This window comes from Neofelis nebulosa, chromosome 9 (assembly GCF_028018385.1).
Source record: "Neofelis nebulosa isolate mNeoNeb1 chromosome 9, mNeoNeb1.pri, whole genome shotgun sequence".
Taxonomy (NCBI): Eukaryota; Metazoa; Chordata; class Mammalia; order Carnivora; family Felidae; genus Neofelis; species Neofelis nebulosa.
In genome coordinates, this window is record NC_080790.1 from 11,685,536 (window position 1) to 11,698,848 (window position 13,313).

Consider the following 13,313-nt stretch of genomic DNA (forward strand, 5'->3'; position numbering starts at 1 on the left):
TGAAGATATGGTGGGGAAGAGGAACAACGACAAGCAGGTAAGACCACTCTAATTCCACCACCAATTAGACACTAGAACCTCCATGTAAAATAACAAAGATGACACTTGATGCTGGCACAGCCCTTACGATACCCCAGGCGCTGTGAACACACGGCCTTCATGCCTATTAGCAATTCTAGAAGTTGTTTATTAGCATCCCCATTTTGTGAATGAGAAAACCTCAATAAAAAGAAAGGTGAAATACGTGTCCAGTCACTAGCTGGACAAAACTGGCTGTGGGTGGCTTTAACCACAGTGCTGTAAGACTGAAAAGTGATTTACCCTACTATAGAAAACACAGGGGACAACTGAAATATCCCACATCTGCCCATGTGAATATTAAGAATAATTTACATAGAACATGAATTTCCAAATGATGGGAAAAAGCACACACATGTACACACACACACACACACACACACACACACACACTCAAATGTAAGGAATCATTTTTACATGCTATTTCTGTTCCTGTTTTCTATGAACTCTTTAAGTGTCACTCAGTACCCTTAGCCTTCACTTGGTGACCAGTACCAACTCCTGGAGTGTAGGCCAAGGCTTTAAAACAAAGCAGAGTGACAAAATAAACTATGTACACTATAAAAAAAATACCTGGACCTTAAGTGTTTAAATACCAAGTTATGTGGTTTGTCCAGTATCCCTGATGACTACAAAAGCAGCTTAACCCTAAATTGTATCTACGGCATAAACACAACACACAGGATACTAACGCAGTATCCCATGTCCCCATCCAGAAAATTTTCTGACATTCATTCCAACAGGAAGCTCCAAATCAATATATCAAGCTGGAAAGCTGTCAAGACATGAAAGCAAACGCCCTTCTTAAAACACTCTTCAGTCAGGAAATCTCTCAGAAGTAACAGCAGGATAGCAGGTTCAGTCGCAGATTCTCAAACCCATCAGATGACGTGCAAACACTGCCAGCAAAAGTCCTGCTAATGGAGCACCACGGAAAATTACGAGCTCAGTTTGTTATTTCAATTCAATTGAACGAATTCATTTGCATTTGGGGAACTGCAAGAAAATGTATTTTGTATTACATCAATCTGCCTGGATTAAATAAGCAGCTAAAATACACTCATAGGGGCGCCTGGGTGGCTCAGTCGGTTGAGCATCCCACTTCGGCTCAGGTCATGATCTCACAGTTCGTGAGTCCCAGCCCCGTGTCGGGCTCTGTGCTGACAGCTCGGAGCCTGGAGCCTGTTCGGATCCTGTGTCTCCCTCTCTCTCTGCCCCTCCCCCTCTCATGCTCTGTCTCCCTCTCCTTCAAAAATAAATAAACATTAAAAAGAATTTTTTAATAAAATACACTCATATACAGAGTCAAAGCTATGAGGGCTTGGCCCAACCAGGGCAAAAGTTTCCTAGTGCTGTATACTCTCCCGGGCTGACAGGCTGAACACCTCAACTGAAAATATAAGTGTTTCAGGGGAGACAGGTAATTATTTAAGACATCTCAGAATAAAATGAAAATGTTTTTTAGTAACTCTGATTAATCTTCACAATTTTAAAAAGCTTTGAGCTCAAAAAACACAATTTTCCAGTGATTTAACAATCTCCATAAATGTACTTGTTTAAGATGCTACAGGATATGTATAATCACCTAGAAATTACTTCCAAACAATAATATTCAAGGTAACACAAATACTACCTTTTTCAAGTCTAATAAATTTATCTGACAAACTCTAATTTGTAGTAAAACTACAATGGAAACCCACATGAAAACACGAGAAGGTCTCAACTGACTTCTATCCCCTAAGATCCATCTGACTCAAACCCTACACAGGACAAGGACACCAAGGAACCTGTAACAGGACACCACTGTCCAAAGGTACAAGGAGTTGAAGAAAAAGAAGAAAGAAGAAAGAAGAAAGAAGAAAGAAGAAGAGCCGATGCTGGTGAAAATGCATCAAAAACCAGGGACAGAAACAACTCAGCTATAGCTTCCCCACTCCCAATTCCCAACATTTCCAGGTTTAAGAACAAAGATAAGAAATTACATGGAAGGCATCAAGCATACTGCTAATAATCAAGCTACCCGCTTTATTTAGGGCACGGAGGTTCCAGAGTTCAAGGCAACAGAAAATCTATCTCCCACTTGTCACGTAAGGTTCAGGACACTAGGAGACACACACTGTCCTCACCGCACAAAGTACATAATGATCACAAGAGACTGTGTATCAGCATGCTTGTCTTGGGTGGTACTTACTCAACTGTACATTTAGGTAAAAGAACTTGAGCATTGTTAAGATATCGCTAGGAATTAAACTCTAAGCAAGAGCTTCCTGTCATTCTTCCTTTTAAAAAAATAGTATCAACTTAAGAATAGTCTGTACTGAGCATAACAAAATAAACTATGATCACGTACAGCTACTTAAATGTATGCAACTGAAACAAAATACAGAAAAACTGCATCATCAAAAACTGATGAAGATCTGAAAGTCTATCTGTAATCCCCCATTTCTTTTTGTTTTTATCCAATAGCCTCACGGCTGTTACTAACGTTATTCCTTTTAACGGCATAACTGAGAACTTAAAAAATAAATTTATAGTAAGACATCAGCTCTGTTTTTTTTAGATATCCACTTAAGATTTCATTTGAAAATGGGGCAGAGTAGGATCTATTGCTAATGGATTAAATGGCCAAAGGTAATGCTAATAATTCAATGCAAAACAACTGAATACTAAGTTAATAATGCAACACTAAATGGAAAATTCACCTTGCAAAGGCAGGATCTTTACCCCAAATTCTTCAAGACATCCAAGGGCTTGGATAAGATCGAGCTCCTCTTGAATGGCCACAGGTCTATCTGTTATCAGCTGTAAGCAGCACCTAGGGGAAACAAGGTAAATTCTGTTGTTTTGGGTTTTTTTGTTTTGTTTTTTTTGTTTGTTTGTTTGTTTGTTTTTTTAAATAACACACGTTTGGCTAAGTTGCCTTTCTGTATTCAACAATGTGAGATCCAACACACATTTATCAAATACTGACTCCATGCCAGGTTCTGCTAGATGCTGTCTATTACCTTCCTGAGTCCTCATAGCAATCCTGTGGGATAGGCAAATAGCATCACCTCCTTTCTAAGGAAGCCAAAATTGAAGCTCAGAGAGGTGAAGTAAGTCGCACAGGGTTATGCTGATAGTGGGTAATGGTACCACAGTATGAAGCAAAATGTGTTAACTCTGCCTTTAACACTCTTTTTACTGCTGACTCCAAAGGTGATAATCATACAGGAAAGGTTTAAAAAAGGAGACAGATTTCAGGTAATTTCCACTTATTCTTCTAGGGAAAACAAACATCTTGTTTCGGTGACAATTTTGTTTCCCAAAGGAAAAAAGACTAACCTAAGAAACTGCACAAAGGACATTTTTCTGATCAGAAGGAAGAGTCTGTTGGTAATGCAATAGTGAAATGAAAGCGAAACAGGAGAAAGTGACTGCTAAACTAAGAATTTGTGATACCCTATGGAGGATTTTAAGCAAGGTTTTAAAAATCCAAACAAAGTGTCCTTAATAAATATTTTAATTAACAAACTTTCTGAAAGGTGCATGTGGAAGGACATTGAGACACAAGCCTAGAAAGACTGGTAGAGATCAGGCCAGGAAGGGCTAATGGTGCTAAAATCATGGACCACCTGATGAAGATCCCACGGCCCCAGTACCCATCTGTATGATGGATACAGGTCTACCTTGCTTGCAAAACTTTAAAATTTAAATAAGAAGAGCACTAACATTTACTGCTGACTCAAGAGGAAAAGTGACAGAACCTTGTGGTATCTACCAAAATTCTATCTTTGAACTATCTTTGAAGCCAGGAATTCCCAGTTCTAGCAACTTATACTACAGACAGACTATCACACACCCACACATAAGTAGGGATGTTGAGTATCATGGTGTTTTTAAAATATAAGAGGGACACCTGGGTGGCTCAGTGAGTTAAGCGTCCAACTCTTGATTTCAGCTCAGGTCATGATCTCATGGTTCATGAGATCCACGTATCAGGTTCAGGAGCCCATGGCAGGCAGGCTCTGTGCTGATAGTACATAGCCTTTTTGGGATTCATTCTCTCTCTCTCTCTCTCTCTCTGCTCCTCTCCCACTCATGCACGTGGACACGCTTTCTCTCTCTCTCTCAAAATAAACTTTAAAATATAAGACAATGCATTAAATCACAAGCTAATCAAATAAATTCTAGAAAGTCAAACAATGGAATATTCTACAACCATCAAAAGAGAATGAATCAAGCCTATAGGCACTCATGAAAAAACCTTCAGAATAGATCATAAGTGGAAATAACAAGATGCAGAAAGGTATGCATCCATTTGTGACTTAAGAAGAGGGTAATGTTCAAGAAGATATTTTGGAAAGATACATAGGAAAATGACTTAAAAAGATAGCTAAGGGATAAAGTTAGGGCAACAAGAATGAAGAGAGAATTATCAGAAATATCCTTTTTTCTATTGTTGAATATTTTTATCTCATTGGATGTATTACTTCCTCAATTAAAAAACTAGTTCAGTGGTGTCTGGATGGCTCAGTCGGTTGAGTGTCCAACTTCAGCTCAGGTCATGATCTCATGGTTTGTATTTGAGCCCCGCACTAGACTCATTGCTGTCAGCACGGAGCCCGCTTTGATCCTCTGTGCCCTCTCCCCCCACCTCCTCTGTCCCTCTCCTGTTCATGCTCCTTCTCAAAAACAAATAAACATTAAAAAACTAGCTCATGATAATTTAATCAATAAGAATGTAAGGGCTAGGGGCGCCTGGGTGGCTCAGTCGGCTGAGCGTCTGACTTCGGCTCAGGTCACGATCTCACTGTTCGTGGGTTCGAGCCCCGCGTCGGGCTCTGTGCTGACAGCTCAGAGCCCGGAGCCTGTTTCAGATTCTGTGTCTCCCTCTCTCTGACCCTCCCCCATTCAAGCTCTGTCTCTCTCTGTCTCAAAAATAAATAAACGTTAAAAAAAATTAAAAAAAAAAAAAAAAAAAAGAATGTAAGGGCTATTTTCTATATTACACATTACTGTCAACATTTCAATATACCCAGCCTTACAGATCATAATCAGTCTGGTGCCACCTTACACACACATATGGCATCTTTTCCAAATTAACGTGTGTCCTTGTGGGAGAAAAAGGGATGGAATGAAAGGGAAATATCAGAAGTGTAGATTTAAAAACAATCTCTGAAAACTCCTGCCAAAAAGATTTAGGTCAAACACAACTCCCAGTTTTAAAAGCTATTCTATTTGATATTTTCATCGTCTGAAATAGAAACACAATCCCTTAGGAGAGAAGAAAAAAAAATTTGCTATTTTTAACAACTCTGTCAAGTCCAATAACACGGTTTGAGAAAACACGGTTCTCTCTGTAATAAGGTATCACGGGTGGGGGGAAAGTTTCCTTTAAGCTTTTAGCTACTAGTCATTTGGGGGGGGGGGGGAATTAATCTAAATAGGTACCACAATCACTACAACCAAATTAATTCCTAATGGGCCTAAAATTTCTATGTGAAAATATAACTATCAAAGTAGTGAAAAACAACATGAAAAACTCTTATAATGGTCTTGGGAATTAAAGGTCTTTCAAAGGATGACACACAAGATAGAAACTATAAAAGAAAACAATCAAAATCTTTAAAGATTCTGAACAGCGATTTGAAAATCATACATAATAAAAACTTGACAATGTGGTTAAAACATGTTAAGAGATACAAAGGGTAAATGTCCTTTATGCACAGAAAGCTCTTAAGAATCAATAGTAAAAAGATCAACACTAAATCTCCAGGACAACAGGCCAAAGAGAAACAGAATTCACAGTCCAGAAATTTCCACCTGGAAGGGACTTTGAAGCTTTATCATCTAATCAGGTCCCTCATCCCCAAACAGAGCAAAGTCATGCAAAGCATATGGCCATTGCCTAAATGTGCTAAAAATTTCCAGAACTTGAATTTACAGGCCATCTCATAAATCCTTTCTAAGAGAAAAGACATACAGTCTTACAGATCATCAGCAAGAAAGACTGGGAAAGTATGCTGGAGAAAAGGGGTCACGAGAAAGCTGATGAATATTCATAACGTAATTATCTTTCTGTATTCAAGCAATAAGTAACTGTGCCCCACGGAGGACAGTCAATCTGCGCCTGTGGTGATATATTTTGTAAAGTAAAGAACAAAACCAACAGTGGAGTAGTCTGTGTATTCTGACTTCCCCCCTCCCTCTTCTGGAAGAACGTGGAATTACTCTACCTGGCCAGATCCATGCAGCTATCAGTGAGGCTGGTAGAAGCGTTAAAGTACTCTCTGCTGGCGGCCAAAACCAAGTCAATACTTCTTTCATAACTGACCCTGCACTGGGTCTTTCCTTTACGGGCCGCGCTAGCTGGCGGATTTACCGAACAAGCACTGCAGTGCATCATGTGACCAGCTAAGTGGATGTTTTCAAGGCGACTGGAACACAAAAGGCTTTCTGTAAATATCTGGGGGAAAGAAGAAACTGGAATTAGCCTCAAAGAGGGCAGATTCAGCGCTTCTCAAGAAAGCGAAGGCTCTGATATCCAAACGAAATAGATTAAAAAAACATTCATTGTACAGGTAGCAGTTGCACAAGTGACACTGTGAATGCACTAAACGACAAGGAAGTACGCTTTAAGTGGTTACTTTTATGTCATGTGAATTTCACCTCAATAAAACAAACTCATCTTTTAGGAAGAAGAAATCGTTTAACTGAACGCACTAATAGGAAGCATAATACAGTTGACCCTTGAACGACACAGGGGCAGGGGTGCTGACCTCCCCACGCAGTCAAAAATCCCAGTATAACTTTTGACTCTCCCAAAACTTAACTCCTAACAGCCTACTGTTAAGCGGAAGCCCCAGTGATAATATGGACAGGTGATAAACACATATTTTTTATTTACTGTATTCTATAACTATTCTTACACTAAGGTAAGCCAGAAGTAACATGAAAATCACAAGGAAGAGAAAACACATTTACAGTACTGTACTCACCAAAAACAAAAACAAACCCGCGTATAAGTAAGTAGACCCGTGTGGTTCACACCCATGCTGTTCAAGGGTCAACCGTACCTCAATGTGTACAATGAACATTTGAGTCAAATATCTGAAGTTCGTGTTCATTAAAAACAGGATTCCTTAGACCTACTGTCCCATACTCAACAGGGCCTACTCTGCTTAAACTATTTATAATAGTTCAATTTTTAAAAGAAAATCTCTGAATATGACACCTATAATTTATGACTGCTTAATGCATCTGAATTCAGGCTTACATACTAACCAAGCTGCAAATATAACATGGACTTTTTTTTTCCCAATCTGCAAATTAAAAACTATTGAAATAAAACAAGAGCCACTGATAGAAGGTAATCATGCAAATACTGTATTCCACTAGGCAACTAATAGCATCAATATAAAATTTACTGTATAACTGAGATTATGTACTTATTACTTAGTCCAAAAAAAGTCTTAAAGAGATTCCTTTAGATTTACACTAATATCTTCAATATATAATTAGTATAACAACTTCCCCAAGAATGTTCTTCCCTCTTAGGACTCCTCTGTAGGATAAGGATAGCACAGAAACAGAAGCAAGAGTTGAAAAAAGTAGATTTCATGGAGAATAGAGTTTTCTTACAATTAAGGCGACTACCTAATTTTCATGGGATCCCCTCCTTTTTCCTTGTTTCTAGGCCTCTAGGGAAGGTAGTATTTTTAGACAGGCCTTTATTGAAATGACTGATAAGGATAGTATTACTAATATCTACATGGGATCTGCTATAAAATACATATTGTGACAGAAAGCAAATTACCAACAAGCAGCTGTAATCACTTACAGGCGACAAGTGAAAATGGCTTAATCCAAGGGACCCAAATGACTTAGATATGACAGTTTCTCTATTCCTTTGGGTTATTCAAGTAAGCCATAGAGAGTTAATGCCAAGTATTGAAAAATATAATTCACTCACTCTAAAAGTTTTTGCTAAAATAAACAATATAGATTTCTGCTCTACCTGCTGTATCAAAATTTTTAGCATTTTCAAAATTGTGCCATTGAGCTTTCAAATATCTCCCAAGTATTGTTGAAAACCCCAACATAATAGCCAAGAGTCAGTAGGATAATATAGCATAATTTAAAAGGTACTAAAATAGTATTTAAAAATGTAAGTTTGAAAAAAAATGTAAGTTTGCCAAATCTGTATTACTTTCCTCTATAACCATTTCAAAACTGTTATAATATGCTTTCAAATGTTTTCTCTAAGGACTGAGACTAATGGCCGGAAGTCATTAAAATATCAAAGTCTAATAAAAAGGTGTTAAAATATAACAAAAACAATTCAATATGTCAAGCTGTTATGCAATTATACAAGAGCTAGTTAAGTGTAATATACTTATTGCCAATTTTCCAATGAAAATCAAAAACAGGAAAATAGCAAAACAATGCCATCCCAACTTAAAAACACTACTGCAGACATATTCATGATGGTAAGGTTTTGGATCCCATGTGAATATAGACTTTCTTCTGGAACTGGATTTCAAGTTTTCACTTTAGACACAAAAGGGGAAGCTCCTGGCAGTTATATGTACGTGGTCTGAGACTATAATCATCAATGTAAACTCCATTCTCATTCAAGCATTTAAAAACCTGAAGTTCAAACATAAAACCATTTCTCAACAGTCTATATTAGCACTGTTTTGTTAAAATCACCTTGAATAAAAATGCCAACCAATTTCACAGAATACAGACCTATATTTATAACTCTCATCAACAGGTCATGCTTTGCGATGTCAGAGCAGAGCAACACAAGAAATATTCTATACAATTTCATGTCTGGTTTATTGGCAGAAAAACTCAAAACAGGAATCTGCTTTTAAACTATCTCTCACTAAAAGTGGGTTAGCTGGATCATTTTTCCACACGGACTATGAGTAATTGGGTGGTAAGACACATACCTTCCAAAAATAATCATTCAATCCCCTGGGTTACATTCCTAAGTCAATTAGCAACCATATCTTAAGTCTCCTTTGTGTTCTGGACATTCCGATAAGCACCGGGGCACCAGAGGATGAACACGAATACGATAATGCCTACCCTAGGGGCCCATGACCAAAGGGAAGAACCACATGTGGAAACAAGTTACCGCATTTGAAAGACCATAACAGAGACAAGTTACATGAAAGGACAAAGGAAGGCATCCTAGAGGGCATAATTAGTGAAGTGAGTCCTAAAAATTACCAGCAATGTTCAGATAAAGGAAAGAGGGATACATCCAGGCAAAGGGAACGGTGCCGGCAGAGTCACAGAGACGTGAAGCCGTGTGGTGCGTGCAGAGTCAGGGCAGATGTGGGGGACGTAGCGAAGGACGGGGTACACGGCGACCCTTGCGTGTGCAGAGTAATGCAGGGGAGAGCGGACGGGAAAGCTGGTGTGCTGTGGCTTTCTCTGCCACGCTAACAAGCACGGCTGCTTTCTGATGCTGAATGGAGCAAGCGGCAAATGTGAAGAAGGGGCGCGTCACGAAAGGACGTGTTTTAGAAGAATGCTCGGAATCAGTGTAGATGAGAAATACGGAGAGGTCGGGAGACAAGAAGAATTACAATTTAGCAGAGATGAAGACAGGACAGATTTGACAGACCTTTCCCAGGTACATCAAATACGCTTTAGTGACCAGAAAAACTGAGAAGCGAGAGGAGACAAGGATGTGTCCCTTGGCCCCACTGGGGAGGAACGCACTGAGTAACAAAGACAGGGAAGACAGGTGGGGAAGCGCTCAGCTTGGAGAGCACCACCAGGGCGCCTGGCTGGCTCGGGCCGCCAAGAGACAGGCTCTTGATTTCAGATCAGGTCATGATCTCATGGTTCCTGAGTTCAAGCCCCGCACCGGGCTCTGAGCTAACGGCACAGAGCCTCCTTAGGATCCTCTGTTTCCCTCTCTCTCCGCCCCTCCCATACTCTCTCCCTCCCTCTCAAAAATAAACAAACTCGGGGGAAAAAAAGAAAAAAAAGAAAGCACTACTCCCTTACTCAATAGTATTACTTATAATGAAGCCTATGGTCATCACCTTTGTGTCCGATAAACACACCGTAACAACGAAACCTTCCGAATGAAGAGGCAATAATTCCCATGTGTAGAGTTACCTCATAGCAAGCATCAGAATCCAGGCAGGTGTAAACATTCTGCTGCATAGTTAACATGTCCTGCAACAACATTCTCCAATGAGACTCACTGACAGGAGGCTGCCTGTGGAGGGCGGGGAGGGCGGGGAGGGCGGGGAGGGAGGGAGGGAGAAGAGGAGCAGAAGAAGAAAATAACTCATGAAATCTCTCTTCGATGGGCCAAAAGCAACAAACAAACCAACAAACAAAACCATCGGTGTCACCATCCTATGTGCCACACAACCCCCAAGTGATCAACAGATCTAATCTCATTTGAATTTCCAGGAAACAACTTGGATCCGAGGAAGAGTTGAGCGGCTCTGCATCAATGCCAGAGGCTTCCAGAGCTGCCTCGGTCACAGGCCGCCTACACTCCAAACCGGAACGGCATTAAGTGGTAACAGCAAAGCTAAACAAGCTGTGAGTTTCTGAGACAAAATAAAGCACAGCAAGATGTAGCAGGGACAGCATCCTCCTCATACCGCAAGGCCCCACAGGGGATGCTCTGGACCCCGCCCGCCCCTGGCGTCCGTCGAGAGCCTGGGGACCCCGGCTCACCAGCAGGGCAGCGCCAGTCGCTCCTCCCAGTGGGGTCCCTGCGGCAGTCCACAGAGCGACCGACCGGGCACCACAGGGGTTATGCTCACTCGGGTGACAGCCCAGGTGCCAGGCGACAGAGCCTTAGAGGTTAGTGGCAGGAGCTGCCCTGTCGGCCTCAGGAGGAAGCTTCATGCCCCACAAGAATCAGCATCTTTCACAACAACTCCATAGGCACAGTTTTCAGGGTCTCCTCCAGGACATGTCAGCGACCACCCTCAGGAAAGCCCAAAGCACAAAGCCCCTCTCAGGTTTCCCAGTTCCTTTCCAGTTCCTCCGGGTCAGAAGCAATTTACCAACCAGGGATCAGTTTTACACAACCCACGAGGCATGCACAATCTCATTGATCAAATACCATTTTATGTTGGAAACCAGGGTTACAGAGCTTGAGAAGTCAACGGTTCACATGGTCTTGCAGCAGGCCAAAGGGGTTTGTTAAAAATTTCACCAAGAATCACATATTAGCTGCATGATTATGAACACTGAATGTTCCTGAACTTCAGTTTCCTCACTTAAAACCCATCTTGGAAAGTGATAAAAAATGGAGATTAATTCTTATAAAACACAGGCATTGAAGCAAGATGTTCTTAAGTTTAAAAACAAGCTCAATCACCTATATGGATTCGAAGACGTCTCTGAATTTCTCTGAGCTACAGATTCCCTTTTTGCACATTGTGAGGATTAATTGAAACTAGAATGTATGAAGAAACACTCCCTCCATTTTTCTGGAATAAAGTAGTATTCAATAAATGTGAATGAATGAATCTGAAAGTTACAAACACATTTCTTTGGTTTCTATAGTTATATACACGATTGCTAATATTGTTTAGCAGGAAAGAGGAAGTTCTGTAATTCTCTCTGCCTCCCCCAAAAGTTCACCTTCACTGAATACACATGAATTTGGAATCATTATTTGTTTACTTGCTAGTCTTGTCGTTCTACATAATCATGAATCTCATTGTTTGAAAAGGGCAGGTTTTGTTTTATTTTGATTGGCATTTGTCATAAACCAACTGACCGTTTCTTTACCACACATTTTCTCCCTTTTTAATGCATTAAGAACGGGACAAATAGACTATCTGTGTATAATATCATTGCTATAGGGAGAGCCTGTGTTTGGGATCATTGTCGTCAAATCTCTGGTATCTAGGAACTTTTTCACCTAAAATTTTTCATAAGCATATGCTTCATTTGCTTACAGTAGCTTGTATTTATTACACAAAACATATAACTTGTATCCCATATGCAATAAAGCATAAGAGAATGCATTTTTCCCCCAGAAAAAAAAAAAAAAAAATGACACATTTGCACATTTTCCAGGATCATCCCTGAAATGTGTCCATTACTTAGACCTTGGTAGGTTGAACTCTGTGGCTGAACTTCAAAGAACTGGAGGGCTCTTTCAGACTTGGCTTGCAGGTAAATAAGTTGCAAAATGTTTGAAGTGAGTGTCCATCTTGCACCAGCTGGATAAAATCAAACCTAAGCATTGTCTAGCTGAATCAAATTCTCATAGCCCAGCTGTTCTTCTGGAAGCCATCAACAATGGGACAGATGGTATTAATGTTTTCTCACACATGGCTACCCATAAGTACAGGTTCTAACTGAAATAAATTATCAGACATTATTTACAATGGCCTTTGCAGAATACATGCAGTAAATATGAACCAAAAGTAGAACCTGAAGGCACTATACCAGATTTGCAAATTAACAGAGAGAGCCCTAAATACAAACATGATGTGTTAGTTACAGCCCTGGAACAAAGGAATATTTTCCAGGGAGAAATAGCATTGCATTCAAGATGGTAAAACTTGATTTGTGTAGATTCAATGAAATCTGCTACCATTTAAAATATGCATAAGGATATTCCATAGATGCTGAAGGCCAAGCTATGGTAGCATACATGAAATAATTAGGATTCACTTCAAATTAACTAGTTTGAAAAAAAAAAAAAAAAAAGAGGCCATATTCTCTTACATATTCAAAGTAGAACAACCATGAGAGATGAACTACAAGGACTTCAGAAGTATTTGAGGGACTCAAAGGAAGGACGGGAAGTAATCTAGCTGCAACAGCAAGGCTTTCTTGAAGACAAGGTTCTAGAGTCAACATGATCAGAAATATTGACCATTTGTTTATAGTTTTTAAAAAAAATATTAAGGGGCACCCGGGTGGCTCAGTCAGTTAGGCGTCCGACTTCGACTCAGGTCATGATCTCACGGTTTGTGAGTTCGAGCCCCGCATCGGGCTCTGTGCTGACAGCTCGGAGCCTGAAGCCTGCTTCGGATTCTGTGTCTCGCTCTCTCTGTTCCTCCCCAGCTCGCACTCTGTCTCTGTCTCTCTCAAAAATAAATAAAGATTAAAAAAAAAAAAAATCTTAAGACTTGAGTTGCGAAAACTTTTTAAATTATTCATTTAATAATTATTGGGAGGGGACCATCGATATATGAGGTCCTTTATTAGATGTATGGGAACTATAACACTTGCCCCAGAGA

The 13,313-nt window shown here is 40.0% G+C and overlaps 1 protein-coding gene across 3 annotated transcripts in view; it reads right to left on the bottom strand.

Moving 5' to 3' along the window:
* NBAS (NBAS subunit of NRZ tethering complex) overlaps positions 1-13,313 on the bottom strand; it is a 333,323-nt gene that overhangs the window by 167,263 nt on the left and 152,747 nt on the right. For all 3 annotated transcript variants that reach the window (XM_058682573.1, XM_058682572.1, XM_058682571.1), the window contains exons 29-31: positions 10,204-10,306; positions 6,297-6,526; positions 2,781-2,893 (exon numbers count right to left, since the gene is read on the bottom strand). In XM_058682573.1, coding sequence (XP_058538556.1) covers positions 2,781-2,893; positions 6,297-6,526; positions 10,204-10,306 — 446 coding nt within the window. The remainder of the gene's footprint in view (positions 1-2,780; positions 2,894-6,296; positions 6,527-10,203; positions 10,307-13,313) is intronic.